At 42.5% G+C, this 26,478-nt stretch overlaps 2 protein-coding genes, 2 long non-coding RNA genes and 1 pseudogene across 5 annotated transcripts in view; 2 read left to right on the top strand and 3 right to left on the bottom strand.

Annotated features, from left to right (window-relative positions):
• The window catches only part of LOC309529142, a 598,034-nt gene that overhangs the window by 34,428 nt on the left and 537,128 nt on the right, over positions 1-26,478 (bottom strand). The window lies entirely within an intron of this gene.
• On the bottom strand, positions 17-3,183 carry LOC309529305. Its single transcript, XR_014218156.1, has 2 exons — positions 3,127-3,183; positions 17-353 (listed from the first exon to the last, which is right to left on the bottom strand). It is a non-coding gene; the product is annotated as an uncharacterized lncRNA (long non-coding RNA).
• Positions 8,022-11,017, bottom strand: PNRC1 (proline rich nuclear receptor coactivator 1). Its single transcript, XM_082217154.1, has 2 exons — positions 10,400-11,017; positions 8,022-9,061 (listed from the first exon to the last, which is right to left on the bottom strand). The coding sequence occupies exons 1-2, from the start codon at positions 10,823-10,825 to the stop codon at positions 8,627-8,629; spliced, it is 861 nt and encodes a 286-aa protein (XP_082073280.1). The 5' UTR covers positions 10,826-11,017; the 3' UTR covers positions 8,022-8,626.
• Positions 11,418-12,801, top strand: LOC309529304 (BLOC-1-related complex subunit 6 pseudogene; annotated as a pseudogene). The gene has a single exon. The product of its transcript is annotated as a BLOC-1-related complex subunit 6 pseudogene (transcript).
• Positions 25,637-26,478, top strand: part of RNGTT (RNA guanylyltransferase and 5'-phosphatase) — a 133,550-nt gene continuing 132,708 nt past the window's right edge. The window contains exon 1 of the mRNA XM_082216894.1: positions 25,637-25,715. The gene's annotated coding sequence lies outside the window, so the exon portion shown is untranslated. The remainder of the gene's footprint in view (positions 25,716-26,478) is intronic.

Raw genomic sequence — 26,478 nt, forward strand, 5'->3', positions numbered from 1 at the left:
CATTCCCTTTTTCAAACAAACAAACAAACACTTCATAACAACTGTGCACACCAGCATAGCAGAGTGTTTCGCATAGGGGAAGAGTGACTTGCCCAAAGCAACAAAATTTATCTAGGATTGGGTACTGCAGGAACTTGCTTCCACGCTGCTGCTCCTCACAGTGCCAGGTTGGATGAGAAGTTCAGAACCATACAGGAGGGCTCATTTGGCAATACTGCCCCCTGTGACATTAGCACAATGTTTGAGGGTTGAGGCTATTGTGGGGAAGAGTCGCAGCATGGACTTCTCCTCCTGTATGATCCCAGGCATGTCACACCACTGAGAAGACATGAGATCCCGGTTTTATTGTAGATCTGCACATAGGGAATAAGATAGTAAGATGCTGGGCTACTGCTGCAGTTCAGACTGTAGAGTGGATTTATTTATTTGCTTTCCCCCATTTTTTGTAAAATGCACACATTCATGCTTTCATGCAGTGGTCAGAACGCACAGAAGAAAGATTAAGTGTAGCTTTCTCTGTTTTCAGTTTACTACATATGTAGATCTTTTATTGTTTGGAGCATTAAAAAAAGAATCTGCAAGAAACAAGAGGGAATAGCAACATAGTCTGGGAAATGCTAAGATTTGTGGATGTATTAAATAAGATTTGGGTGGGAGACTAAGAGAGGACCCCTCAAAAAAACACACAGTGAGGACTGAGCACAGTTAGTGACCACAGAATGTGTGAGAAGTGTTGGATCAATCCATCAACCTCTGATGGATGATTTAGAAGGATTGGGTCCAGCATCACTTTTGCTGTGTGTGTATCCATACTTGGCAGTTACATCTCAACGCAACTCCTTCCTTGGAAGCATCTTCAGGTTTGAAGGTACACAAGTAGGCAATTAGTGCTCATGGATGTCATAAAGATTCAGTCAAGTGCAGAAGTTTACTTGACGGGCATAAAAGCATACTGGTAGCAAATATATACAGACGTTTACCACTGCTGTGGTCAAGGCATGCTTAGAGTTCAACAAGAGTCCAAGACTCACTCACTGCTCTCACCACCAGGCTCAAGCAAGAGACTGAACAAGTTACAAGAAGTTTCACTGAACCATTGTTATCATTTCTTCCTGTGCGTGTCCTTACATAGACAAAACAATCTCAGCCTTCTGCTGCTGCTTGAAACTTTTCTGTTTCTGGAACAAATTATTCTCTCACACAGAATATCCAACAAGGGGAAAAATAGAAAACTAGGAGAGAAGGAATAGAAGGAAGAATACATTGCTAACTGGCAGGAGCCAGAACAGGAGCACTCTACCCAGCAACCTTCTGTTGCAGGTACAGCTTGTTCTGTAAAGTTTGTAGATAAGTTATTAATTAGCAAAAACTAGTTCTTAGAGTCTTGGTAGAAAGTTAAGCTCACTTAAGTATACAGTAGCAAAATGGTAAGTTCAGTGTTAAGAACTTTTTGAAAGAGATTGAACAGCAAATACCTGTTCAGCACCGAAATGACCTCCCCAGGGTGTATATACCGTACTTTTCTCTCTAGAACACGCAGATTTTTTTCTCCTAAAAAGTAAGGGGAAATGTCTGTGCGTGTTATTGAGCAAATGTGTGGTCCCTGGAGCCGACTGGCCAGAGCGCAGGGGCAAAAATCTGGCAAAAATCCAATCAAGCGCGTGAGGAAACTGTTGCTTTCCTGCATTCTGCCTCAGGGTCTTACTGCCCACCCTGTTCTGTTTCGGTTCCTGTTTGCTCAAACGGAACAAAGAGCAGGCAAATCCCCTCCCCTCCAGGCAAGCAGAGGGGAAAGGAAAGGATCACGTCCTTCCTTCTAATTCCTCTCCGTGCTCAGGTGGGAGAGAGGGGGGGGGCTGGCTTGGGTGTGTGGGGGGGGGACTTTTGCCTTCCTTTCCTCCCTCCCGTTAAACCCCTCTCCTGCATTCTTAGCCAGCTGTTTCTCTGCACACCCCTCGTGCTCCTTGTCCCTTCTGTGTTTTTCCTTCCCTCCCCACTTAAAACGTGGTTACAAAGCATGGATCCACATGGATCCTCAGGATCTTTGCATTGGGTCACCCCAAATTCACCATCAGATCACATAGCATGTCCATGGCTACAGCGTGCACCAAAAAAAATCACGCACCCACTGTTGCCTGGAGCCACAATGGTGCAAAAACGTGGTTACAAAGCATGGATCCTCAGGATCTTTGCATTGGGTCAACCCAAATTCACCATCAGATCACATAGCATGTCCATGGCTACAGCCTGCACCCAAAAAATCACGCACCCACTGTTGCCTGGGGCTGCAATGGTGCAAAAACATGGTTACAAAGCATGGATCCACATGGATCCTCAGGATCTTTGCATTGGGTCACCCCAAATTCACCATCAGATCACATAGCATGCCCATGGCTACAGCGTGCACCAAAAAAAATAACACACCCACTGTTGCCTGGAGCCACAATGGTGCAAAAATGTGGTTACAAAGCATGGATCCTCAGGATCTTTGCATTGGGTCACCCCAAATTCACCATCAGATCACATAGCATGTCCATGGCTACAGCCTGCACCAAAAAAATCACGCACCCACTGTTGCCTGGGGCCACAATGGTGCAAAAACGTGGTTACAAAGCACAGATCCACAGGGATTCTCAGGATTTTTGCACTGGGCTACCCCAAACTCACCATCAGATCACATGTCTGTGGCCACAGCATGAGGCACAAAAATGATACATCCACTGTTTCATTCAGATTTTTTTCCCCTTGTTTTCCTCCTCTAAAAACGATTTGCGTGTTATGGTCAGGTGCGTGTTATAGAGTGAGAAATACGGTAATCTTAGTGCCATTACAGTGGTACCTCGGAAGTCGAACGGAATCCGTTCCAGAAGTCCATTCAACTTCCAAAACGTTCGGAAACCAAGGTGCGGCTTCCAATTGGCTTCAGGAAGGTCCTGCAGCCAATCAGAAGCTGCGGAAGCCCTGTCAGTTGTTCAGGTTCCAAAGGGTGTTCGTGGAACACTCCCGGGTTTGCAGTATTTGGGAGCCAAAACGGACAAGTACCAAGGCATTCGGGATCCAAAGTACGACTATATACATCCATTGCATGCTGACATTTGGAATATTGTGCAGTTCTGGCTTTCCTACCTCACTCAAAAGAGCCATCCTAAACCTGGAAAAGAAATAAAGCAAGACGTAAATGTCTATAACTTACTGAATTACATAACAGAAGATGTATTACAAATGAACATGTCAAGCTTCCTTAAGCTAGGGAGCCCATTGGACAATCTAGTTCAGTCTGTATGTCACCAAGTTTCCAAGGTCTTGGAGGACGTCTTTCATAGGTCTGTTCCCCAAGATTCTTCAGCCTAGAGATGTACGGTAACCTGGAAGCTTTTGCACGCAAAATACTTTTTCTACCACTGAGCCATGAACGCTATGCCACTACTGATAGATACTAGCTCAGAAAGCTTTAAAGAGATAAATTAATGGAGGACTGTGCTATCGATACCTATGGCAGCTGAACAGAATCTTGCACATATTCCTCTGAGAAGATACCTGTTGCTTTCATACCCTTTTTGTGAATTTCAAGGGATAGCTGTGTGTTGCTTTTGGAAAAAGATGGTCCCTTGTAGAAGTCTCGTGCTGCATCTCATTTCTTGATGGGAGGTGTGCCCGTAAGTGCCCTCTGCCATCCCTTCCCATTACTTACCGCAAGAGCTGCCAACTGAAATACATCTCAGCTAGTTTTACGAGCCTATAGATGGCTTATAAACTCTCACAAATGACTTATGTTGTACAGAATAAAGTGGAAATATTCTCAATGTTCTTAATAAGATCTTATATTGTATGGCAGAAAATGGAAATTTTTGATATTGGAAATTTATGAATGTTCTTCATAAGATGTTTTCCCCATTGGCTCTTACATGCTACATACGGTAATTTCATAGCTTTCAGCGCTAGCATAAATGACTTCATACCTTTCCCTCTTGTTTTTGTATCCAGTTTGAACTGTAAGTACCATTCTTTTTCTCAGTTTTTTCTCTTATGCTGGCCACCTTCAGGCATTTTTTCTTCTCCATTTACCAATTCTGCATAGAAGATACCAGGAAGATGGTCCGGTATATACCAACAGCTCATAAGTGAACTTTCTGTCTGGCATTTTTATTTACATTAATCTCTGGGACTTTGAATAAGAGCAATACATTTTTTAAAATAAAAAATATAGGATATATGTTATGCTTTTTTCAAACAAAAATAATTTACCATAATGGTTTTTCAGTTTAGATATATGTCAAAGCTGCTTATAAAATCTGTTGAGAGCTAATGTAGCTTTGCATTGAGCAGTCCAACAATGATAAGAAAAGTGCCAGGCAAAGCACCTTCCACTTTAATTTCCTGAGAATGCCGCTGAGCCATACACTGGCCCAGTCTACACCCCCCCCCAAAGGGATTCTGGCATCAGATCCAGGGGGCACTCTGGTCTATCATTTACTTCTCTATGGATTGGATCCAGAGACACACTTGTGGAAGAAATTATTGCACTGATGACATAACATTAACAGTGGTAAATGAGCTAGTGGAAGACTGACTTTCTACAGGAGATTGTGCAAGACTGTGTGTAAATGAAAGAATAGCCATCTCTAGATTTCAGATCTCTTGCATAAGGATCTTGAGCTAAGTCAGAAATAAATCCTGCTTGCAGAAGTCAGGACGCCTATGGATCTAGTTTTCTATGCCAGTCCTAAAATCCTAATTACAATGGTTCTGGTATATGTTTGTGTTAAGGGACACAGGTGGCGCTGTGGTCTAAACCACAGAGCCTAGGGCTTGCTGATCAGAAGGTCAGCGGTTCAAATCCCTGCGACAGGGTGAGCTCCTGTTGTTCAGTCCCAGCTCCTGCCAACCTAGCAGTTTGAAAGCAAGTCAAAGTGCAAGTAGATAAATAGGTACTGCTCCAGCAGGAAGGTAAACGGCGTTTCTGTGCGCTGCTCTGGTTCGCCAGAAGTGGCTTAGTTATGCTGGCCACATGACCCGTAAAAACTGTCTGTGGACAAACGCCAGCTCCCTCAGCCAGTAAAGTGAGAAGAGCGCCGCAACCCCAGAGTCATTCGCGACTGGACTTAACTGTCAGGGATCCTTTACCTTTTTTTTTAGGATGAAGATACACTCAACAAAGTAGAATTTACCTCTGTAAAAACATGCATAATATGCAGCAAATTATCTTACCTTTTCTTCGGTGACCAAAACACAATGTGTAGGTAAACATGGTATATACCCTGTTAAGACAAAGAGACAATTTTTAACCTTAAAAAATTACAACCTAAAAATTATGTACTGGAGCATATGGTTCAGTGTCTGCTATTTTAACTTGTCATGCCCTATGCGACTAATTCATGCAAGTCAAATCACTTTGCAGAAGCATGGATTGAAATTGATTGTTACAGTATGCAGTTTAAGTGGGACATAGAACAGAATGCTAATCTTATCATTTGCAGTTGTTCTTGTTTAAAGATTGTTCTGAGACTTGGAATTTTGCCTGCATAATTGTTTTGAATAAAGCTGAATTTAAAAGAGATTGTTGCTGATCCCTATTTATTAAAGCTAAGAGTTGTCTGCCAAAACAAAGTCTTTTGATCTGAAGCTTATTGTAGTACAGTATAGCTGGCAAAGGTAACAAAAATCCACTAGAGGGTGCTCCAAACTTTTTGTACATCTCAGCAGGAGACTTACTATGAACATGTCTCCCTCTTATTTACATTCCTTTTTGTTTTTAAGACACGCTAGGAACGGCAAACAAGCAGAGAAGGGCATACAGTTAGAAATGCAATGGAATATTTGCTGTATGCCAACTGGAAAAAGAATAATGTGGAGATGGGATACAGTAGACAAGAAGCCTAGGAGGCAATAAGCTGCTCCTGAAATGGCAGCAGTTCCTCTTGGGAGATCTTTCTTCCCGTGCAAATTCAGCTCTATAAAATGATTTGTCTCCACACTGCTGCAAGCTGCTGCTGTAGACATTGGAATGTCTGGATTTAACATCTTTTGTTATTTTTACGAAGAATTCAAAAGTTGTCAGCCAGCAGCATTCCAGTGCTCTTTTTTTAGACCCAGTTTCTGGCAATGCATGTTTGTGTGCGTGTTTTTCTTATGTATCCACAGCACTAGCCCAATGTAGATTGACAAGAACTAGTGTTGGGTGGGGGTTGGGCAAAAAGGAAGCTACTAAATAAGGAACAATTGAAGGCTGAAGTAAACCATATTTTGTAAAGAAACATGAGCTCTCGCCTAAGGGACGGGCATTTTTAGGTTTTTGATGTGGGGAATGAAGCTGTATATTTAAGTGCCTTGTGGGAATACAATTGTGGAAAAGCAGTGCCTCGGTAGTGCTAAGGGACTGTAACATGGAAGCACCCAATGTTTAGTAGAAGGGGCTGTGGTAAACTGTAATTTCTTCTTTTGTACGAAGATCAGTGGGGAAAACCCCACCATTAGAGAGCTCTGGAATCTGGTTGGAGACTCTGAAGATAACCCAGCCTAAAAGCCAGGAGATTGGGGATTTGTACTTTGAGAAGACAACCATCTGACCATAAAAAGCACTGTCCCTACAACATTCCCAATTAGAACTGTATCTGAACTTGATGAAAAACATTGTTTACAGTATGTGCTACATGCGTTCGTCATGTGTTTTTCATAAGCCCTTAGATGTCATAGAAGAGACAGGCCAAAAGAACCAGCCTTTTGGTGTGTACATTAACATTCCCCAAAACAGCAGATTTTGGCAACCTTCAAGATTTATCTTGAGCAGACAGCTGGTTGTGTAGTATGGTATTAATGTTGCTGTCTATCATGGATTCCATTTCAGTACTGAATACTACTTTGGACAACTTAAGATACTGGAAGACGTGTGAGCTGTTTTTCTCTCAACAGTCGTTTCACTGTGATTTCACTTGTTTCCTTAGCTTAGGCATTCCTTGGAACTATAACTAATACAACACAGTAATAAGAAAATGTAAATACTATATTGGTTGGTCTCCCAATACAAATGTACAGGGCTGTATCATATGGTGATATGATCTCAGCTTTATCTCAGCTGATAAAGGCTTCCATCAGCAGAACTGTAATAAAAAGACCCGACTGCTGTATCCACAGGTGAGAACATAGTGAGACACTGATTTTACAGATGAACCAAGGTACAAACTAAATAAATACAAGGTGGCACTGTTTCTAGTGTTAATATGTTATAGCTATGCTCTTACTGTGAAGGGAAACTTTGAACTGTGATACATTATTGCTGAAGGTCAGAATGCCACAGGGTAAAGTGAAGTATGCTTTGCTATGATTGAAATATGCCACAAAAGCTTTATTTGGGGCATTTAATAAATTAAATGAATCAACTTTTGAAAATATTCGAATTGTCTTTTGTACAAGGACCAAAGATGGCTTAATTTCAAATGTTTCCTTTCTGGTGATAGTATTTCATCTGGAATAGGACTTATGTCATGCCCCCCAAAATGGGCTAATCCCGAGTCACAATAAGTAATGCCCCATTCTTTGCATATATTTAATGAAAGCCACTGTTCTACCTCCATTCTTGGGTACTGCAGTCCACTTCCTACTGAAATCAGTGGGCAGATCTGTTTGCTTCAGGGTCGCGAGTGGCATTTTGTGTTTTGCTTCTTTATAGTTTTTTAATGTACTTGTATACACCTAGCAATATGGAATCTCAGCAATGAATACTTCATAGCAGTCTGCAGACGACTTCTTAAAACTGTTATGAAATTTTAGAGTTGCCTACCTATGTTTCCTATAACTGAAAATAATTACCACATATTTTCCAAGGCAAATGCAAGTATCACTGGGAAGGATTGTGGAGAACTTTGTGTTGGTGCTTAAGTAATTGCAAAACCAGGGTGTAAGGAAGATCTTAAGCTAGAATAAAAAAAAAAAGGATGTCCTACCACTAACAAAGCACAGCAACATTTAGTACGTGCTGCAGCATTACTGTTTAGACAGAGCAACTCAAAAGAATGACAACCAAGTAAGGGGAGGCCAAATTGTTTTATTTAAGTTCTTTTTTAAAAATAGCCAATTATTTCTGGCAGTTTGCTCTGCTATTCTCTATTAAGAGAATCATCAGAGCTAAGTTTCTGGGCTAATTAATCTAATCAAAAATTTATATTTCCAATGAGAAATTGAACTCCATATACTGTTTCAAGCTCATGATTTTATGAGCGCTTCTTATCCAATGAAGCATTGTGCCAAATTGTAAAACTTTTCAGTAGTGCATTAGCAATGTTTTCACATTTCCATCTGAACATTGAGATGAGTTCTTCTTCTTTCAGAATCTCAGCACCTTGTGCAAACGTTGTCAGGTCTTTCCATGTGTCAAGCACACATTAGAAGGTGTCCGTTATTATATACAAAAACCACTTACCACGTGGGCAGTGTAAAATTCATCCTTTCATAACAAAACTAAAATGTACTTCAAAATATGAATATACACATTACATGATATACACTATTTACACAACCATAAAAAATAGAGTAAAAGTTTGCGAATTTAAGATTTGACAGTCTTTCGCACTTCATGTTGCAACAAGGCAGGTTTCAAATTCCTGGTATGCTCTCTGTAAATACCCATAAGCTACGCTTGAACTTTTAAGAGAGTTTTTAGATGGACTGCCATCATCTTCCTGTTTTGGTCAGAATATTCAACAGGGCTTCCTACCCAATGACTGGGAGGCTTTGGAAGGACACTGGGTGAAGGAGGGTCACTAAACTTTGCCCCAGCATAGTTTTCTTTTTGGTTAGCTTCAGTCAGAAAAACAGGTTTCTTTGATTTCACATTTTCTGCATTTTTCAGAGGCTTTTTCTCCTGCTTTTTAATGAGTTCAGGTGACACGGATTGTTGCCAAAAGTTATTTTCACTTTTTTTTGAAGGTGGAATCTTGTTTAGTGGTATATTACATTTGTTCCTTGGTCTGTTAATCTTTGATTGGTCACAAAGGTGTATACTGTGAATAGGTTGACTGTAAGGAATGGTAACCTTCTCAGACTTTCCCATCCTGTTTCTGAGCAACTGCAAAGATAAAAGATAATTTCATAAATATATTTAACTACATTCACAGTTATTGTTTCAAAGTTAGTTGTCCTTCACATTCACTCTTTATTGTGTTAAATGATTCTGTGATGTCGAAATACCAGACATAGAAACATGCAGATGCAACGAACATGCAATTCTTCCAGATGCCCCGTTTACTTAGCATTCATTCTGATCTGACTGCTGAGAGATTATGATGAGCACTGTTCTGAAATCATATTGAGTTGCTAGTGCAGTGGTTATACATATTCCCATTAATCATGTACACTTTTCAGTGCATTTCCCTACTGCTATATCCCAAACACAAAAATCAGCTTGTGGATGTGTTGCGCCAGTGTGACAGATCTAATTAACCGGTTTAATTGTGCAAACCTAAATTTCTGGTATGCGTTCAAATCCCTTCCACAAACTACGGATAATCTGGAGGCAATCTAACTAGGGAGTGATTCCAATTGAAGGCACCAGGAGTTAAGTATGCACAGGATTGTAATATTTTCTATGGGGCTGTATAATTCAAATTTCAGTAAGCAACAGACAATCAGCAGAATTTTTAATATTTTTTTTTTAAGTTTTGAGCTCCGTTAATATGGAGCAATGCTGCTTAAATTCAAAGGGATTTGGGGGAGTTTGCTCCAGAAAAACCGACTCTTTGATCCCATAACTATACTTCAAAGTTCTCCCACAAAATGAAAAACTATCCCGATTAGGTAACTTCTATAAATCTAAAGAAGACGGGAAGATTTTTTTTTAAACCCTCTCAATCTTGGTTATGCAGGAAGAACTACCAGTCAACTTGACGTCAACACTGGCTCCTCGCCCAGTACGGCTGCGCACAAAGCGTAGGCCTTCCTGGCGAATGCGGCTCCTGCTCCTCCCCGGCCTCCCCCCAACTCAGTTCACTGAGAAGGCGAGTCTTAAGAGAGCCCGCATCCTCTTCCACGATGCAAACCCCGCCCCGCCCCAGCCCCTTCCCCTTCGTCCATTGGGCACGGCGTCGTCGTCACGTCTCTCCCCCCCCCCCGCGTCAATAGCCACGGACAACGGGCTAAATCGGGCTGTTGCTGGGGCGCAGCCGCCAATCCCATTGGTGATTCCTTCAACCTATCAGCCCCGGAGGAATCTCACTTCGCCCTCTCCCACTAAAGACAACAGACGTAACGGAAACTTCCTCACACTCCCCCCCCCCGCGACCATCAAATGGAAACTGCGCAGGCGCGTCCGTCTCGAGCTGAGAGAAGCAGCTGGCTTCTTTTTTTCGCCTACCAGCAATAGCCCCCATCGCCCCGCCCCCCACCAGCCGCGCTTAATATTATTTACCTCTTTCCTGAAGGGTTTACTGATACTGGCGGGGGCTGTTCTCGGCGAAGGTGCCGGCGGTTCTGCGCTCGGAACCGTTTCTAGCCCTGGCTCTGAGGAGGGGACGGGGACTTCGTAGGGGTTACACGTCCCCTGCGCGGTGTTCCTTCGCGTCAAGCCGGCACGGTGTTGCTGGTAGTGCTGGTAGCGGCTCTGCAGGAGGCCGGAGGGAGCGGACCGTATCTTGGCTCTTCGCCGCCGCACTCTCTTCAGCGCCGGCCGCGCGCTGCCTCCTGGTCCCACCGGGCAGCAGTTGGGCTGGTGGCTTTCCCTGCTGCAGTCTGCCCGCATGAGGCGCTGGAACAGGGATGCAGGGAACCGCCGGGGGTCCTCGGTGCCGGCCGAGATCCGGGCTAGAAACGGTGGAGGTGCCGTAGTAGTCACCATGGTCGAAAGGAGCAGGATTTCGCGCAGCAGCGCGGAGGTGGTTAAAAAAAAAAAAAAGTTGAGTTGGTGGGCAAGGGGGAAAAAAGAGCTGGGGCGCAAGGGGTGCGAGTGCGGAGCGTCCGCTCGGGGTTTTAAGTCCCTGCGCTGGTTAGGCGATCAGCTCCGCTGCTAGGAGAACATGGCGGGGGAGTGAAGAGAAATCGCCACAACGCCCCACTGTTGTTACTCGAGAAGGCCGCACCCCCTTCCCGCTGCCTGCCTATCAGAACGGAAAGCTTGTATGGGAGCCCGCCTTTCCGTCGCCGTTGCCCAATCAGCCCCGAGCATGTCCTGTGAGGGCCTCCCTACTTTCCCCAATGAAGACGGACACAAATACTGTGCAGGAGGTCACGCCCCCTTTCTAGAACGAGCCGTTGCTTTCTCAGCTTCTCGCTTAGCGATGAGCGAAATGAGGAGAGGGTGCTTCACCTCCCCACTGCCAGCCCTCTTAAGAGTGCAGACCACCCACCCTTCATTTGAGAATAAGCCCCATTGAGGTCAGTGGGATTCACTTCTGAGTAAACAAGCGCAGGGTTGCGCTGTTAGGCGGCAGCCGCCAATCAAGCGCGACAAATCGCGGGAGCCACGCCTCCCCCGCCTGCGCGCCGGCTAATCCGAAGCGCGTATGGAGGCCAAGGCCCGCCTCCTTTCTGAGAGAGGGGGCGGTTGATACCTCCGGCAGTTCCGAGTAGCGCGCCGGGCAATGGATGAGGCGGCGGCGGCGGCGGCGGGAGTTTCCCCGCGGGGCGGCGGCGCGGGTAGCCTGTCGGAGGAGCCGCCGAGCGGCCTGGAGCGCGAGGGCCCCGTGCGCTGGGACGGGCGCCTCACGCACTTCGTGGCCCGCGACTTCGAGCAGCAGATGCGGCGCAGCGCCCCGCCGGGCTCCGGCTGTCTCATCCCCGCCGTGGACCCCGCGGCGCTGCAGGACCTGGCGGCTCTGGCCGTGCAGGCGGCGTCGCAGGTGGACGAGCTGCTGCGCAGCGTGCACGGCGCCCTGCAGGCCCTGACGGCGCTCAGCGTGGGCTGCATCCAGACGTACCGCGACGGCGTGGAGAGCCTGGGCGAGGCGGTGGACACCAGCATCCGCTCCATGTACACCCTGATGGCGCGCTGCGAGGAGCTGGACAAGGCGATGCAGCCGGTGCCCGCCTTGGCCCGGCGCATCCGGGACATGAAGGGGGCGCTGGAGAAACTCGAGGGGCTCTGCAAATAGGCCTCGCCGGGCTCGCTTGGTGCCCGGCGCTGAAACGAAGTAAGCTGGCTTCCGGACAGCAGCTCTCTCCTCGGCGCTGGTGGCTTCCCTGTCAAAACCCGCTCTGGCCTTTTACTCCGTTGATCTCAGGACAATTGCATAGCTTTCTCTTAACCAAGCTTTTTGTTCGAAACTGTGCAAAATCAATTGTGCCACGTAATAAATACTTTCTTCTCCTCTTGCAACAAACTCTGACACATATCGCCTTTCCAATACATGCTTATGTGGCTTTGTTGAACAGATTTTCTTAGTGTCCCTTATATTGTTATAAAAAGCCATAGAATGGACTCTTACCGATTGATCCTCTATATAATTACTCAGGAGTACGTCCTTCCTAAGTAAGGGATTCCTAAGCTTTCTGCCTGAGGCTGCAATCCTGAAGATGCTTACTAGGTAGAAAGTCCCATTTTGAATTTTCCAAATAAAACATGCAAAACACTTTGTCTACTGTACAGTATCTGAAATTTTATGTCTGCAATTGCTTATGCGGATACAGTTAAATTAAATGGAATGTAGTCGTAGTTCTGGAAGGACAAGGTGGCTAATACATTCACTGGCTGAGAGACATTGTTGTGCTGCGTAAGACACAGACGTTTATTACAACAAATATTCACTATCTTGCACTTAACTTGAGTATAATTCACAAACTTGTGCTTCTTCTATTTAATAAAATACTCAAAATAGATTATTAGCAGTATTGGTTTTTATAACAAACTAGAGATTAACATTCAGCTTCTAACTTGAGGTGGCAATTTCCAGCCACTTACTCTGACAGACAGTAAGCCCACAACTTGTGTACATTTAACGTGTGTGCATTCAGCTTTAAGCATATGGCAAAACTTAAAAAAAAAATTAAAAGGGGCCGGGCTCTGGGAAAATTACTTTGTCAGTCTCACCCACTATTGACTCTGCATATGTAACTCCTGCATAAGTTGTAGGCCTGCTGTAATTTTATCTGTTTCATAGAGGTTTTTTGGCTCAAGTTTTAACTCTGAGCCAACCAAGCTATGCTTCTTGGATTTAAAGCTACTGAGGGAAATACGGTAATGTGAAACCAAGAGCTAGTGTGCTGCAGTGAACTTGGAATTCCCAGGCTCAAACCTGGCCTCGCCCATAAAATGATTTGGCAAGGCCACATTCCCAGGGCAAGGAATGAGGGCTCATGATGCAGGAAATGTGCTGAAGATAAGCAAGTCTGGATCTGCTCAGAGCTTAGATTATATATACAGTACTACTTAGAGTTCCATGGAAGAAGAGTAGGATGTAAACGTCATAAAATGTCCCTGACCATACTTGTAATTACCCTGACACAGTGTCATTATATCGTAACTTCAAATATTCACAAGTAATGGCACCGGTTAATGAACCCTCGCAGGGGTTTCCCCCGATTAACATCTGCCCTCTAGTAGGGGTATTTCCCAAGCCTTCTATCTGATAGGCTTTTCAATGGGAATGTCAATGGTGGAAACTGGGACCTTACATACAAGGCGTATGCTCTTACAGAGCTTTGGCTTCTCGCCACATCAAGCACATTTGAAGCCATACACTTGGAATTTCCTATTCTGGATCATATTTTTAAAACAACATAATAATGCTCTAATAACTGAAACCTGTAAATTCTGACTTCTGTAGCACAACCTTACCAACTGTATTGCCAACTATAGAAAGTGATACGGTTTTTATGGACATATACCTATGCACTTTTATGACACGAGCTATAATGTAAACTCATTAAAGCGAGAAACAATGACTTACTATTGTCTGCAAAACAATACCAATGGAGCAAATAACAATTCTGTGTTGCTCATCACTGACACTTGTTAAAGCTCCCTGGTGCTACTCACAAATAGATAAGATTTGGGCTGCACTGTTGCTATCATTAATCCCACTCTGTTGGGTTTGGGTTTTTAAAAGGCTTGAAATAATACATGTTACAATGGAATGCAACTACAAGAATAATAACTATTTGGTTTTAATCACCACTGGAGTTGCTGAAATTAAAATAACTTGAATGCAACATAGACTGAGGCAGTTCTGCCTATAATAATAAAAAGAACCTATTTAATATTAGGATGATTTTGTATAACTTTGCAATTCTGAAGAGTTAAATATCAAAGTCCTTGTTGGTTGGTATAATAAGATGTACAGTAACATTTTCTTTCAGCACCAGCACTGGGGGGAAAATGTTTGAAATTCCAGGTTGTAGTTATGCAAATGTTTCATATTTGAAAGTGATAGCATTAGATTTCTAGTGCATATAAGCAAAAATGACATGAATTTTTTTCCAGCCCTAAGAGGAGCACTGTAGTAACAATGATAATAATATAATACAATACAACACTTTGGACTGCAATCCTAGAAGCTGGCAATATGCAATCTTTATCCTTTATTCTATAGCATATTTATAGTTTTATTTATTTAATTTGTATACCACCCTTCATCCAAAGAACACAGGGTGGATAGTGTATTTTAGGGATAGCATTTTCATTTTATGACAAGTTGCTTTTTCTCAAAATAAAAAAATTCCTTCCAGTAGCACCTTAAAGACCAACTAAGTTAGTTCTTGGTATGAGCTTTCGTGTGCATGCACACTTCATCTGAAGAAGTTGAAGACCTTAGTTGGTCTTTAAGGTGCTACTGGAAGGAATTTTTTTATTTTGACTATGGTAGGCTAACACGGCTACCTATCTGCTTTTTCTCAGTTAATTCTCACAGCAAATAATCAAGTGAATTTTAAAACAAATTTAAAGTGTCATATGAGTGAGAGAGTATTTACCCTTAAGGCCTTTTCAGGAGTGTTTAATTAAGTCAACAACTTGGTAGCAATTACTTTAATCCAGTAGACTGAAAAGTGTGCTTTTTCTTGATTTATTTGCATCTCTTTGCTGCCAGTCAGTGAGTTATGAACTCAAGGCTCTCTTGTACTTAGATTTATGAATATTATTCTCACTGGTTTAAGGTATATTAAAGACTGGGTTGTATCCAGTGCCCTTGTGAGAATATCCTCTCATTTCCCTGCATACCTCCAAATCTGCTCAAAAAGATCCCCAAACCAGAGTAAATTTTGGAAGTAATCGGGGAGAGCGAAGGGCAAATTCCATTATTTGAGCAGAAGGATGTCATTGGGTACGATCTATTGCCTCTAATACATACCTTTTTAAAAATTATTGTGATAATGAAGTATGTAATACTGTAAAGGTGAGGAAGCCCTCAGTGACTTTTGAGGCAACGATTTGTGTATCCATATCAGCTCTCAGCTTATTCTCATTTCAGATCTGGCATAAATATATATTATTTTTCCTGTACCTGCAGGGTTCTTGTTGTTGTTTTTGCTTACTGATTTTGAAAAAAAACAACTTCCTTTTGAGACTTTCTTATTTGAAAGGAGAATGTCATATTGTATGACTCCAAGATCACTTTGTTTTGTTTTGTTAAAATAAAAAAATTCCTTCCAGTAGCACCTTAAAGACCAACTAAGTTAGTTCTTGGTATGAGCTTTCGTGTGCATGCACACTTCTTCAGATACACTGAAACGTATCAGTGTTTTGTATATTTTTATATGTATATAAATGTATATTTTATATTTTATGTATATAAAATGTATATTTTATAATGTATATTTTGTTTTGTTATAATGGATTGCACCCTAATCCTCTTTCTTTCTTTTCTTGGAGCTCTGCAAGGTGCTATTGTTGTAAATAAAAATATGCCCTTTTCCCTTATGGGGTATCCAAGAGCCCATATAGAGTCCTTACATAGGTTCCCTATTGGTAGGAGAAAATAACAGAGGCCAACCAGAGAATATTGAGAAGCAAAGCAGCTAGTAAGCCTGATCTTTATTGATCTGTTGCAACAGGGTGCTCCCCTCACACACAGGAGAGGAAGAGGACCCCCCAAAATGCCTTGCAAGGGCTTATAAAGACTTTTGAAATTCCTATTCTCTAGATCAAGACCACCCCCAGAAACATCACAGAAGGGGTGTAACCTAAGACCACCCCTCAGATACATCCCACCTATATCACAGAAATTTAAATGTTGTTTTTCTCCTGTCAAAGTTTATCTCCTGTCTGGCAAGTTACTTGATTGGATTGCCTGGGGAGCCTGGCCATTCTTTTGTAGTGGTAAAATACTTATTTCCTGGGCCAGGTCACAGGCTCACACCTTATTCAAACAGACATATCCTTGAGACAGGATTTGTGAGGAAAGAGACAATGGGGAGGCTTTTCCAGTTTAACCTTGCAGAGAAAGGATTTGGTCAGTTTAGGAATCAAAATGGCTCCAGGTTGGTCTTCCTGTGTTGATCTATGTATGTGCAGTTATGAACATTACCATATATCTAAGACCATAAAATTCCTATCACACTATAGAAGCCCCTTCAGTATGTGCTCCCCCCCCAAGACATCAAAAGCATTTACACCCCAATTGCATTTCTTGCCTCATTTCTCTTTGACATAATGCTTTCAGAATTATGCTGAAAAATAAAAAAATTCCTTCCTGTAGCACCTTAAAGACCAACTAAGTTAGTTCTTGGTATAAGCTTTCGTGTGCATTTGCTGGGTGATGATTCTGCAGTCACTCTTTCACATGGTGAATATAAGGAAAAAATAAGGTAAGCCTGTGTGTAGTTGGAGGTCCACAGAGGAAAAACAGAATTCAAGTATTATTCCTTGTTGTTTAGATGACATCATTGGCTTTTCATAGGGTTTTTTTTTTAATAGGGGTTTGTTTTTTTTTTGCTACTATAAAATTTCTTAATCTCTGATTTTACATTACAGTATTTCCTTAAAACGGTTCCAGTAATTATCTCATTCACATTCTCTCCCTTGTCCTTCCCCTCCTTGTTGCTGTTTGCATGGAATGCCTTTGACGCTAGAGTTGTCTGTTTCTCTGAACCTTTAATTTGGGGGACAGATTTTACAAGCTGAAGTCCTTGATATATACAGCTGTAATTTTGCCAAGTGGTAAATATGACTGCATCCTTTAACAGAATATATTTTTTCCCTGTTACATGAAGTAATAAGAGACTCTGATGCAATTTAAATATTTGACAATCAGAAACATGTTGCAACCCTAAATTACATATGTTGAGCACTTTGAAAGTATACCGATAAGGGGGTTGTCTGCTATAAATTAAAGGCTGTTAGAAGAAAATTAAACAGCTGCTGCCTAGGCTTGCTCTTGAGGATTACCTATATGCAAGAACACTAAATGACTCAGCCTCAGGTGATATGGAGAAAGGGGTGATGTAATTGGTATGAAATACACATGACATCCTAGGGGAAACCACCACCACCACCACCCGCCCCGCAAAACTGCCTGGTTAAAGCTACTTCTATTATTCTGTGCTAATAATTTGGCTCTTGTTTTTTTTCCAAGTAACAGCAAAGGAAGGAAGGATTAGGTTGATAGTACAAAGTTGATTCTTCTAAGTATATATGGATGCGGAAAAGCAGTTTGTATATCAAAAAAGATGGAGATTCATTTTAGATGGCATGGTGAGTTAAAAAAAAGAGTTACCTGGTATTCAACCATAGCCTGTTTATTTTTCGCAGCATCCCCTGGTGCAACCTGAAACCGACAAGACTCCCTTATTAATAGTGCCTCATTTAAATGTCTGCTGTCTCTTTCCCTCATTTCATCTTAAGGCTGCAGGCCTCATTCATGGCTGCAGCAACAGCCAGTGTTTTCCCCCCTGCTCTGTTTTGTTTACTATCCACCCAGCCTGAAGGTGGATGGAGAATGGAAAGCCGGCATGCTATTTTGTAGCATTTTGTTTGGTTTAACAATGCTGGTTTTGGAATCGTATTTATAAGTGTTTGTTTGAAATGAGAGATTAGCAAAATGAGAGATTCTGGAGTAGAAAAACACTTTTTGCTCTGGAAGCTTTCAAACATTATTGTCAACTCGCCTGTTATTACCACTGTTACAGGAATTCTAAGGTCTCATATATACTGTATAAATCATATGTTCATAGGAAGGAAATGGGAAAACCCTCCCCATTGTCTCTTTGTTCACATATTCTGTCTTAAGGGCGTATCTGCGTATGTATAGTGTGAGCCTGTGACCTGGATTCAGGAACTAAGTGTTTACCATCACAAAAGAATGGCCAGGATGCCCAGGTAAAAGCAATCAGTGACCATTATCAGGTATCTTGGCAGACAGGTTTTCTGCTGTAGACTGCCCCTTCAGTGATGTAAGTATGATGTTTTGGGGGGTGGTCTTGAGCTACAGGGGAGGCAATTTTCAAATGGCTATATAAGAGCTAGCACACCATTCTTCTAGGTTCCTCTCCTTCCTCCCTGCGTGGGGTGAGCGGGGGACCCTGTTACAACAGTTTAATAAAGATCATGCTTACTAGCTGCTTAGCTTCTCAATATTCTCTGGTTGGCTTCTGTTATTTTCTCCTACCGATAGAGAACCTACTTAAGGACTCTATATGGGCTCTTAGATACCCCATAAGGGAAAGGAAGCAGTATTTTTCTTATAACACCAAGTTGTGATACAGATATTCCCTCCCTAGAGGAAAGTATGGACATTATTTTATTACCTTCAGGATCTTTCTTGAAGCTCAAAGTTAGAAATGAAACAATTTAGGGTTTCTTTTTTAAATAATGCCAAGCTGAAATCTTAACCGTAGCAAATGTAGATTTTTATGGGAGGTTGCCTTAGTAAATTGCATTTCATTGGAAAAGTATTTCCGTGTAGATATTTATCAGAACCTTAAACTGAGCAAGATGGGACAGAATATCCAAGTATGCTCAAGGGCTGGGTTTTCCTCTTTGTGTTCAGACAGAAGTGAAACTGCAAAGCTTGTGGATTATTGCTGGCATTTACGTAGTACTGGGAAAAGTCCCGATTGCAACATTCATGCGTCAGCCGAAGAGAGAAGCTCTATTGGCCTCACAGAATATATGCAACAGAGCAGCAGAAAATGGATTATCCGGAAACCAGCTTTGCTGGGGGGGGGGTACATCCTGCTGGTTTTTTTCATTAGGAAATATGCAGGGGGGGGGGAGGGAAAAGGAAATATTTGACCCAGTTTCAGTTTTGAATGGAAGCAACATCATGCAATCGCTCCAGGAGCCTTAATTTGCTTCTGTTTTGGAAATTCATGATTTGGAAATGAGTGAGACAGTGGCACATATTTAGTTAGGACATTTAACTATTCAGTGTACATTTATGAGATAGTTTATTTTGAGTCCTAAGATCAGACAAAATTAAGCAGTATGGAAAGACATGTTGTAAGCTTGCTCCCTTCTCATGGGCAATTTTCCTCACACACTCCCCCAGCTAGAAACTATTTACTTCCTTATTCTTTTATGCACTGATACGGAAGGGGGGGGCATGTCTTCTACACCTCCTTCTTCGCTACAATATATCCATTTATTTTCAATTGTCAATGTCAAAAGGGACTAAAATCTATAAAATTCATAGCAAATCAACGTGCCAATTTGCTCAATTTCTCTAGGACTCCATGACACCTCCCCTGTCTTCCATAATCCCTCAGGCAAGGTGTCAAGACCCTAATCCTGTCAAACCACTCTGCCAAGCCTTTCCTCCGGGCAAGGCCAGGTGGCAGACCATGCATACATGGACCATTGTCTTCTCATCAGGTACTCAGGATGTGCTTATCTGCACATATCTCCAGCTCTGCATATTCCCCCCTCCCTCCTCCGTATGTAATCTGTGTAACCCAACCTCTTCTTAATGTATTCGTGATGTAACTGGGATGTATTTTGCACTGTATTCTGGGACATGGAGGGAAATTTCAAAAGTTCATGTCACCCCTTTCTCGCTGTTCAATCTCGTCTTGAACCTGTTGCGCAATAAACTTGGATCTTCTGCAGTTTGCTCCTGTCTCTGGCTGAGCTTATTTTCTTCCGCAGGGACCCGTGGACTTAGTCCGACGAGCTGGGTGGCAGAGTAGCCTCGCACCCAGATTTTACCGTAACATACACTATTGTAGCAGAGTTTTTCTTTCATTTTCTTGTAATGTTTGTACATTATGCTATTGTTACCGGAAAAATCCGAGGGCTCCCTTGGACAAAAACAAAGACACCAACCAGGATAACTTGGAGCAAAACAGCAGCCTGTAGGCTTGGCCTTTATTGAACTGTTGCAACAGGGTGTTCCCCTCACTCGCAGGAGAGAGGAAAGACCCAGAAAGATGGTGTGCAAGACCTTATAAAAACTTTTGAAATTCCCCTCCTCTAGGTCAAGCCCACTCCCAGAAACATCATGCATACATTACAGAAGGGGTTGACATCATGCATACATTACAGAAAGGAGGGGTTGAGGGAAGAGTTGTGGTGGTAACCTGAGTGTCCTGTCACCTGGCTTTCCCCCTGCCCATAAGTCACTTCCAGGAGACAAAGGGGAGTTTGCAGTTTCCTGCCCCCAGAGGGAAGATCTGATCACTGTCCTTTGTTTCAGTCCATGCTGAATCCACTCCCATATGCAAGTTTTTGTGATCCTGATTGTCTTCTGTCTGGGATCATCAGGGTTGACATAGCAACTGGGCAGGGCTCCTGTGGATGTGCTGGTATGCTGAAGGGATTATGGCTGACCAGAACCAAGCCACCCCCCTCTGATAGTCCTTGTCATATGGAGTAAAATAAAAATGGAACAGTGCAAATCCGATGTATGGTTGATTCTTCTATGAATTTATAACAGAAATGTGGCGTATGTAGTGTGTGAGTGTGAGTTTGTGTGAAGTTTGTACAAACAGAATGATTGGGGTGGGGGGGTTCCTGCTACACTATCAAAAGCAGTGTAATCCCATTAGTACTTCTACATGGATTGTGACAAATAGGAAAAAAGCAAGGGAAATAAACAATACAGTAAGCCCACAATTTACACAGGGATTACGTCCTGGGGATTGCACCTAAAGCCAAAATTGTGTATAACCAAAACACATCGGATGCAATGGCGGGTGGAATTGCCAAAGTCTCTTTTTTCTCGACGCCCATCCCCTTTTATTTATATTTTTAACCAAGTGTGTAAAGCTGAATGTGTGCAAGTTAAACGTGCATAAAGTTGCAGGTTTAATGTATATTGAAAGAAAATTTGATCTTAAGTACAGAATGCTGAAGCAGACATCTTGAATGTTTTTCTCACCTTGAGACAATTGGGACCACAATTCAGTTTCAATAGTCTGTACAGTCCTCAAACTAGTAAGGTGATACATGATAGACTGGGGAAGCTCCATTTGTCCACTTAAATTGTTCGTCAGCACACTTTCCTCTCACTTTCTTGAGCTGGGCCCAGGGATTTAGAGAGGAGTTGGGGATTTTCACTTGATCCTTTCTTGCCAGAGTGTATACTCCTCCACAAATTTCTCCTTTTAGTGTGGCGGCTGTAGTCTTGTTCTCACAGCTGCCTCTTAATTTTCCTAACCTTGCCTCGAAGCGTTTATTCCTGTCTTCTGTTTGCACAGTGGAAAAACTGCTGAAGACATCTGCCCCTTTATTTTGTATGTCTCAAAAGCACCTGGTATAAATGGCATCCACTCAAGATTTCTTAAAGAACTGAAATTGCTGATCTTCTGACAAAAATATGTAACTTATCCCTAAGATCTGCTTTTGTGCCTGAGGACTGGAAAGCGGATAATGTAACATCTGTAAGGAAAGGGATCTAGAGCAGGATCTGGGAAATTACAGGCAGGTTAGCTTCTGTTTTGAGAAAACTGATAGAAAGAGTTATTAAAGATAACATGATCAAGCATGGTTCTTTAAGAACAAAGCCAGAAAACCAGCATGGTTTCTGTAACAGTAAGTCTGATAACCCTTTAGAGATATTTAAGAGTATCAATAAGTATGTAAATAGGGTGGTGCGGTAATCACAGTGTACTTGGACTTCCAAAAAACTTTTCATACAGTCATATTTCCAAACACTTCTGAGTAAGTTTAGTGGTCATGGATAAGGGGACAGGTCATCTTACGGATCAGTTACTGATTAAAGAACAGGAAACAGAGAGTAAGGTTAAATTGACAGTTCTCACAATGGAGAGATGAAAGAAGTAGGTTTTCCCAAAAATCTGTACTGGGACTTGTAGTTTTTAACGTGTTCTTAAATGATGTAGAGTTAGGATGAGAAGTGAGGTGGCCAATTTGCTAATGACACTGAATTGTTCAGGGTAATTAAAACAAGGTTACAACATTTGGGGGCTTTTTAGTCTGGAAAATTGTGAGGGACAGGGGCATTGACAAGTATAGAAGATTGTGTATGTTGAGGAGAAAGTGGATTGGTCCTTTCTCATAGTATTAGAACCTGGGGCCATCTAATAAAACTGAACAATGGAAGATGCAGGACAGATAAAAGAAGTGCTTCTTCATGCAGCAGATTGTTAAAGCCAAATGTGCATAAGTTAAATCCTCATAAGTTGCGAGATGCCTGTGCCTTCTAAGCAATTTCTGCAAAATGAGAGTGGTGAGGATACCTTGTGTATTTCCCCTGTTATTAGACAGCAACAGCATCTGTCTATATGTCTGCATGTGTGTGATTTCTATTATCAGGACCAGCAGGACATAGCGGACTTTCCATGGTAAGCATAAGGTTGTGGGGGTGGGATGATGGTTTCTCTAATTTTGTTGTCTGCCATGCTTCTCCACTAGTCTGAAAAGCTTGGTGACTCCTGGGTTAGATAAATTTATGGAGGACAAGGCTATCGGTAGCTACTAGTCATGGTGGTGGTGTAAGAACTATCTCCAATATTATAGGCATCTGAATATAAGTTTCTCTGGGATACAAGCTCACTGCTTGTGAGCTTCCCATAGGCCTCTAGTTGGCCAGTGTGAAAACAGAATGCTGGACAAGAGGGACCTCTGTCAGATCCAGGAGAACTGTTCTCACGGTAAAGGGAAGTGGCAGGCATTGTCCTCAATTGTTTACAGACACACTGAGTCCACTGCAGACCCATAATGAAGTCACAATTGGTTTAGTTCTAATTCAGTCTCTGTGGATCCCTTATCTGTTAAAAGTGAAGAAACCAAGCTGATTCCCTTCTCTCTTATTGGTGTTCCAACTCTTCTAATCGCCTCTCTTCTGTACAGTCATATCTCGGGTTAAAAATGCTGCGAGTTGCGCATTTTCGGGTTGTGGACTGTGCCAAATCCGGAAGTACTGTTGTAAATAAAAATATGCCCTTTTCCCTTATGGGGTATCCAAGAACCCATATAGAGTCCTTACATAGGTTCCCTATTGGTAGGAGAAAATAACAGAGGCCAACCAGAGAATATTGAGAAGCAAAGCAGCTAGTAAGCCTGATCTTTATTGATCTGTTGCAACAGGGTGCTCCCCTCACACGAAGGAGAGGAAGAGGACCCCCCAAAATGCCGTGCAAGGGCTTATAAAGACTTTTGAAATTCCCATCCTCTAGATCAAGACCACCCCCAGAAACATTATGCATACATCACAGAAGGGGTGTAACCTAAGACCACCCCTCAGATACATCCCACCTACATCACAGAAATTTAAATGTTGTTTTTCTCCTGTCAAAGTTTATCTCCTGTCTGGCAAGTTACTTGATTGGATTGCCTGGGGAGCCTGGCCATTCTTTTGTAGTGGTAAAATACTTATTTCCTGGGCCAGGTCACAGGCTCACACCTTATTCAAACAGACATATCCTTGAGACAGGATTTGTGAGGAAAGAGACAATGGGGAGGCTTTTCCAGTTTAACCTTGCAGAGGAAGGATTTGGTCAGCTTAGGAATCAAAATGGCTCCAGGCCGACCCCCCCGTGCTGATCTATGTACGTGCAGTTATGAACATTACCATATATCTAAGACCATAAAATTCCTAGTCAAAATAAAAAAAATCCTTCCAGTAGCACCTTAAAGACCAACTAAGTTAGTTCTTGGTATGAGCTTTCGTGTGCATGCACACTTCTTCAGATCTGAATCTGTATCTGAAGAAGTGTGCATGCACACGAAAGCTCATACCAAGAACTAACTTAGTTGGTCTTTAAGGTGCTACTGGAAGGAATTTTTTTATTTTGACTATGGCAGACCAACACGGCTACCTATCTGTACATAAAATTCCTATCACAGTACTCACACTCACACATGCATTCACACATGCACTGAAGCACAAAATGACACCATGAGCATGTGCAGACACAGCGCTTCAGGCTACAAACACTGCGGGTTGTGAATATGCCTCCTGCACGGATCACGTTCGCAACCAGAGGTATGACTATTTCCCCCAGTTCCACACTAATCAGGCTCTCCAGAGACAGGAGAACTACTACTTTGCATATAACCTTTTTGCCTTCCTGTTTCTTTTACTTTCTGCACAGCAAATCTGGGTCTTTAAAGACTTTGTCTCATGGTTCCTTATTAGGCAATTTGCTACTTTTAGTCTCGCTTCTCTATCACCGCAATAACAATTAAGTAAATGGTCCAGGCAAGGCGTGGGTGAGCTTGCCTGTGTTTGGAATATTAAACCCATCCTTTTCTGTGTTTTTCTGCAGCTGCTAATGAATTATTTTAGATTTGCATACTGTCACCTTTAAGCATTTATTTATGAATAATTATTATAACTGCAGCTAAGGTGTGTTCATTACTGGCACTGGGACGTGGGTGGCGCTGTGGTCTAAACGACTGAGCATCTTGGGCTTGCTGATCAGAAGGTCAGCAGTTTGAATTCCCATGACAGGATGAGCTCTTGTTGCTCTGTCCCAGCTCCTGCCAACCTAGCAGTTTGAAAGCATGCCAGTGCAAGTAGATAAATAGGTATCGCTGCGGCGGGAAGGTAAACAGTGTTTCCATGTGCTCTGGCTTCCATCATGGTGTTCCATTGTGCCAGAAGCAGTTTAGTCATGCTGGACACATGACCCGGAAGGCTGTCTGTAGACAAACACCGGCTTCCTCGGCCTTTGAGATGAGTGCCACAACCCCATAGTCACCTTTGACTGGACTTAACCATCCAGGGGTCCTTTACCTTACCTCTGGCGCAAGGAATCTAAGATTGGTCTGCATCAAACCCCTAAATTAAGCAAAGTTATCAAAGTCATTGAAATTCTGTCTGTCTACAACCGTTTCCAGTAAAGATCCCAAGAACAGTATTGCTAATTCCTCAAAATTAGACTTTTGGACCAAACACTTGTAGGACATGCATACATGTGTGCAGTGGTGCACTAGCAAATCTGGTAATAACGCACTCCTTTGCTCTAAAATCAGATCTCTGCCTACCCTACCATTGGTCACAACGTATTATCTCAGGGAATGGGATTGGAGGCACAGTGCAATGAGCAATGAGCTCCTCCTGTCCTGCTAGAATGACTGTACCATGACAGCTGTGCAAGCCCCCAGGCTCACACTGCTGGGCTGCGAAACATGTATTTCAAACAAAAGAGAAAGCAAGAAGTGCAAGATGCCTGGCAGGCACTCCATAGCTGTCAAGAATCCAGAGAGATTGGATAGCAACTAAGTCTTTGCCACAGGTTTGGCAAAGTTTGGAAGACTTGGGGTGGCTTCTTTGAGGAACCTGAGGTAAATAGCTGTTGCTAGCAGGGTGAAACATCAGCATCTGGCAGCAAAATAGCTTGGGCCAGTCCTGAATGTATTCCTAAGGAATGGAGACATGTGGATTGAAATATAGGTAGGGGTGTGTGTGTGTCACATTGTGCTGCCCTCCCTCAGTATTCGTACGTGAGGCCTTCTTTATTCCCACATAGCAGTCACATTTACTTTGGGCTGGCAATTAATACAGCTGAGCACATTATGTTCAGAACAGAACCACTGGGATCATAGGCCTCAGCCGTAATTTCCAGAATAGACATAAACATGCTTTACACTTAGTTCCTTGGACAGCTGAACTGTGTTTAGGGAAGCAATGGTTGGGCCCGTTGCCAATGCCAACTGTTTCAAGGTCAGGCAGCTATCTTCTAGTGTCAGCAAGGTCTGGAAAGTAGGTCACATTTCTGAAAGCAATAGTTCCATTGTTTACCTTCTTGAAGGCTGAGTTTTAGTACAAACACAATGTTTGCTCTTTCAGTAACCTCCTCTAGAGCATTTTATTTGTATAGCTTAATATTAATAGTTAAAGTCCTTTTAAAATTATTATTAAACCCCCACAGAATGCTAATACTTATTTTAACTTTTCCTGTTGCTTTATAAGTCTGATGTTCAGGGAATTTTCCCTTAAGGCTTCAGTTCAAATCATGTTTCTTCTTACATTATGGAGATACAGTTGTCCCCCTCGTTACTGACTTTTTGTTGCTATCTAAAGACATTTATTTACACAGGCATTTGGTGCTGAAGGCTGAAACCTGATGCAGCGTTTTGAAATCTGCTGATGAATCATTTGACAATTGTTTCTTTCCTTCCTGTTTTTGATATATTATGTGTTTATGGATTGTGCT

Source organism: Podarcis vaucheri (genome assembly GCF_965113315.1).
Source record: "Podarcis vaucheri genome assembly, chromosome: 3".
NCBI lineage: Eukaryota > Metazoa > Chordata > Lepidosauria > Squamata > Lacertidae > Podarcis > Podarcis vaucheri.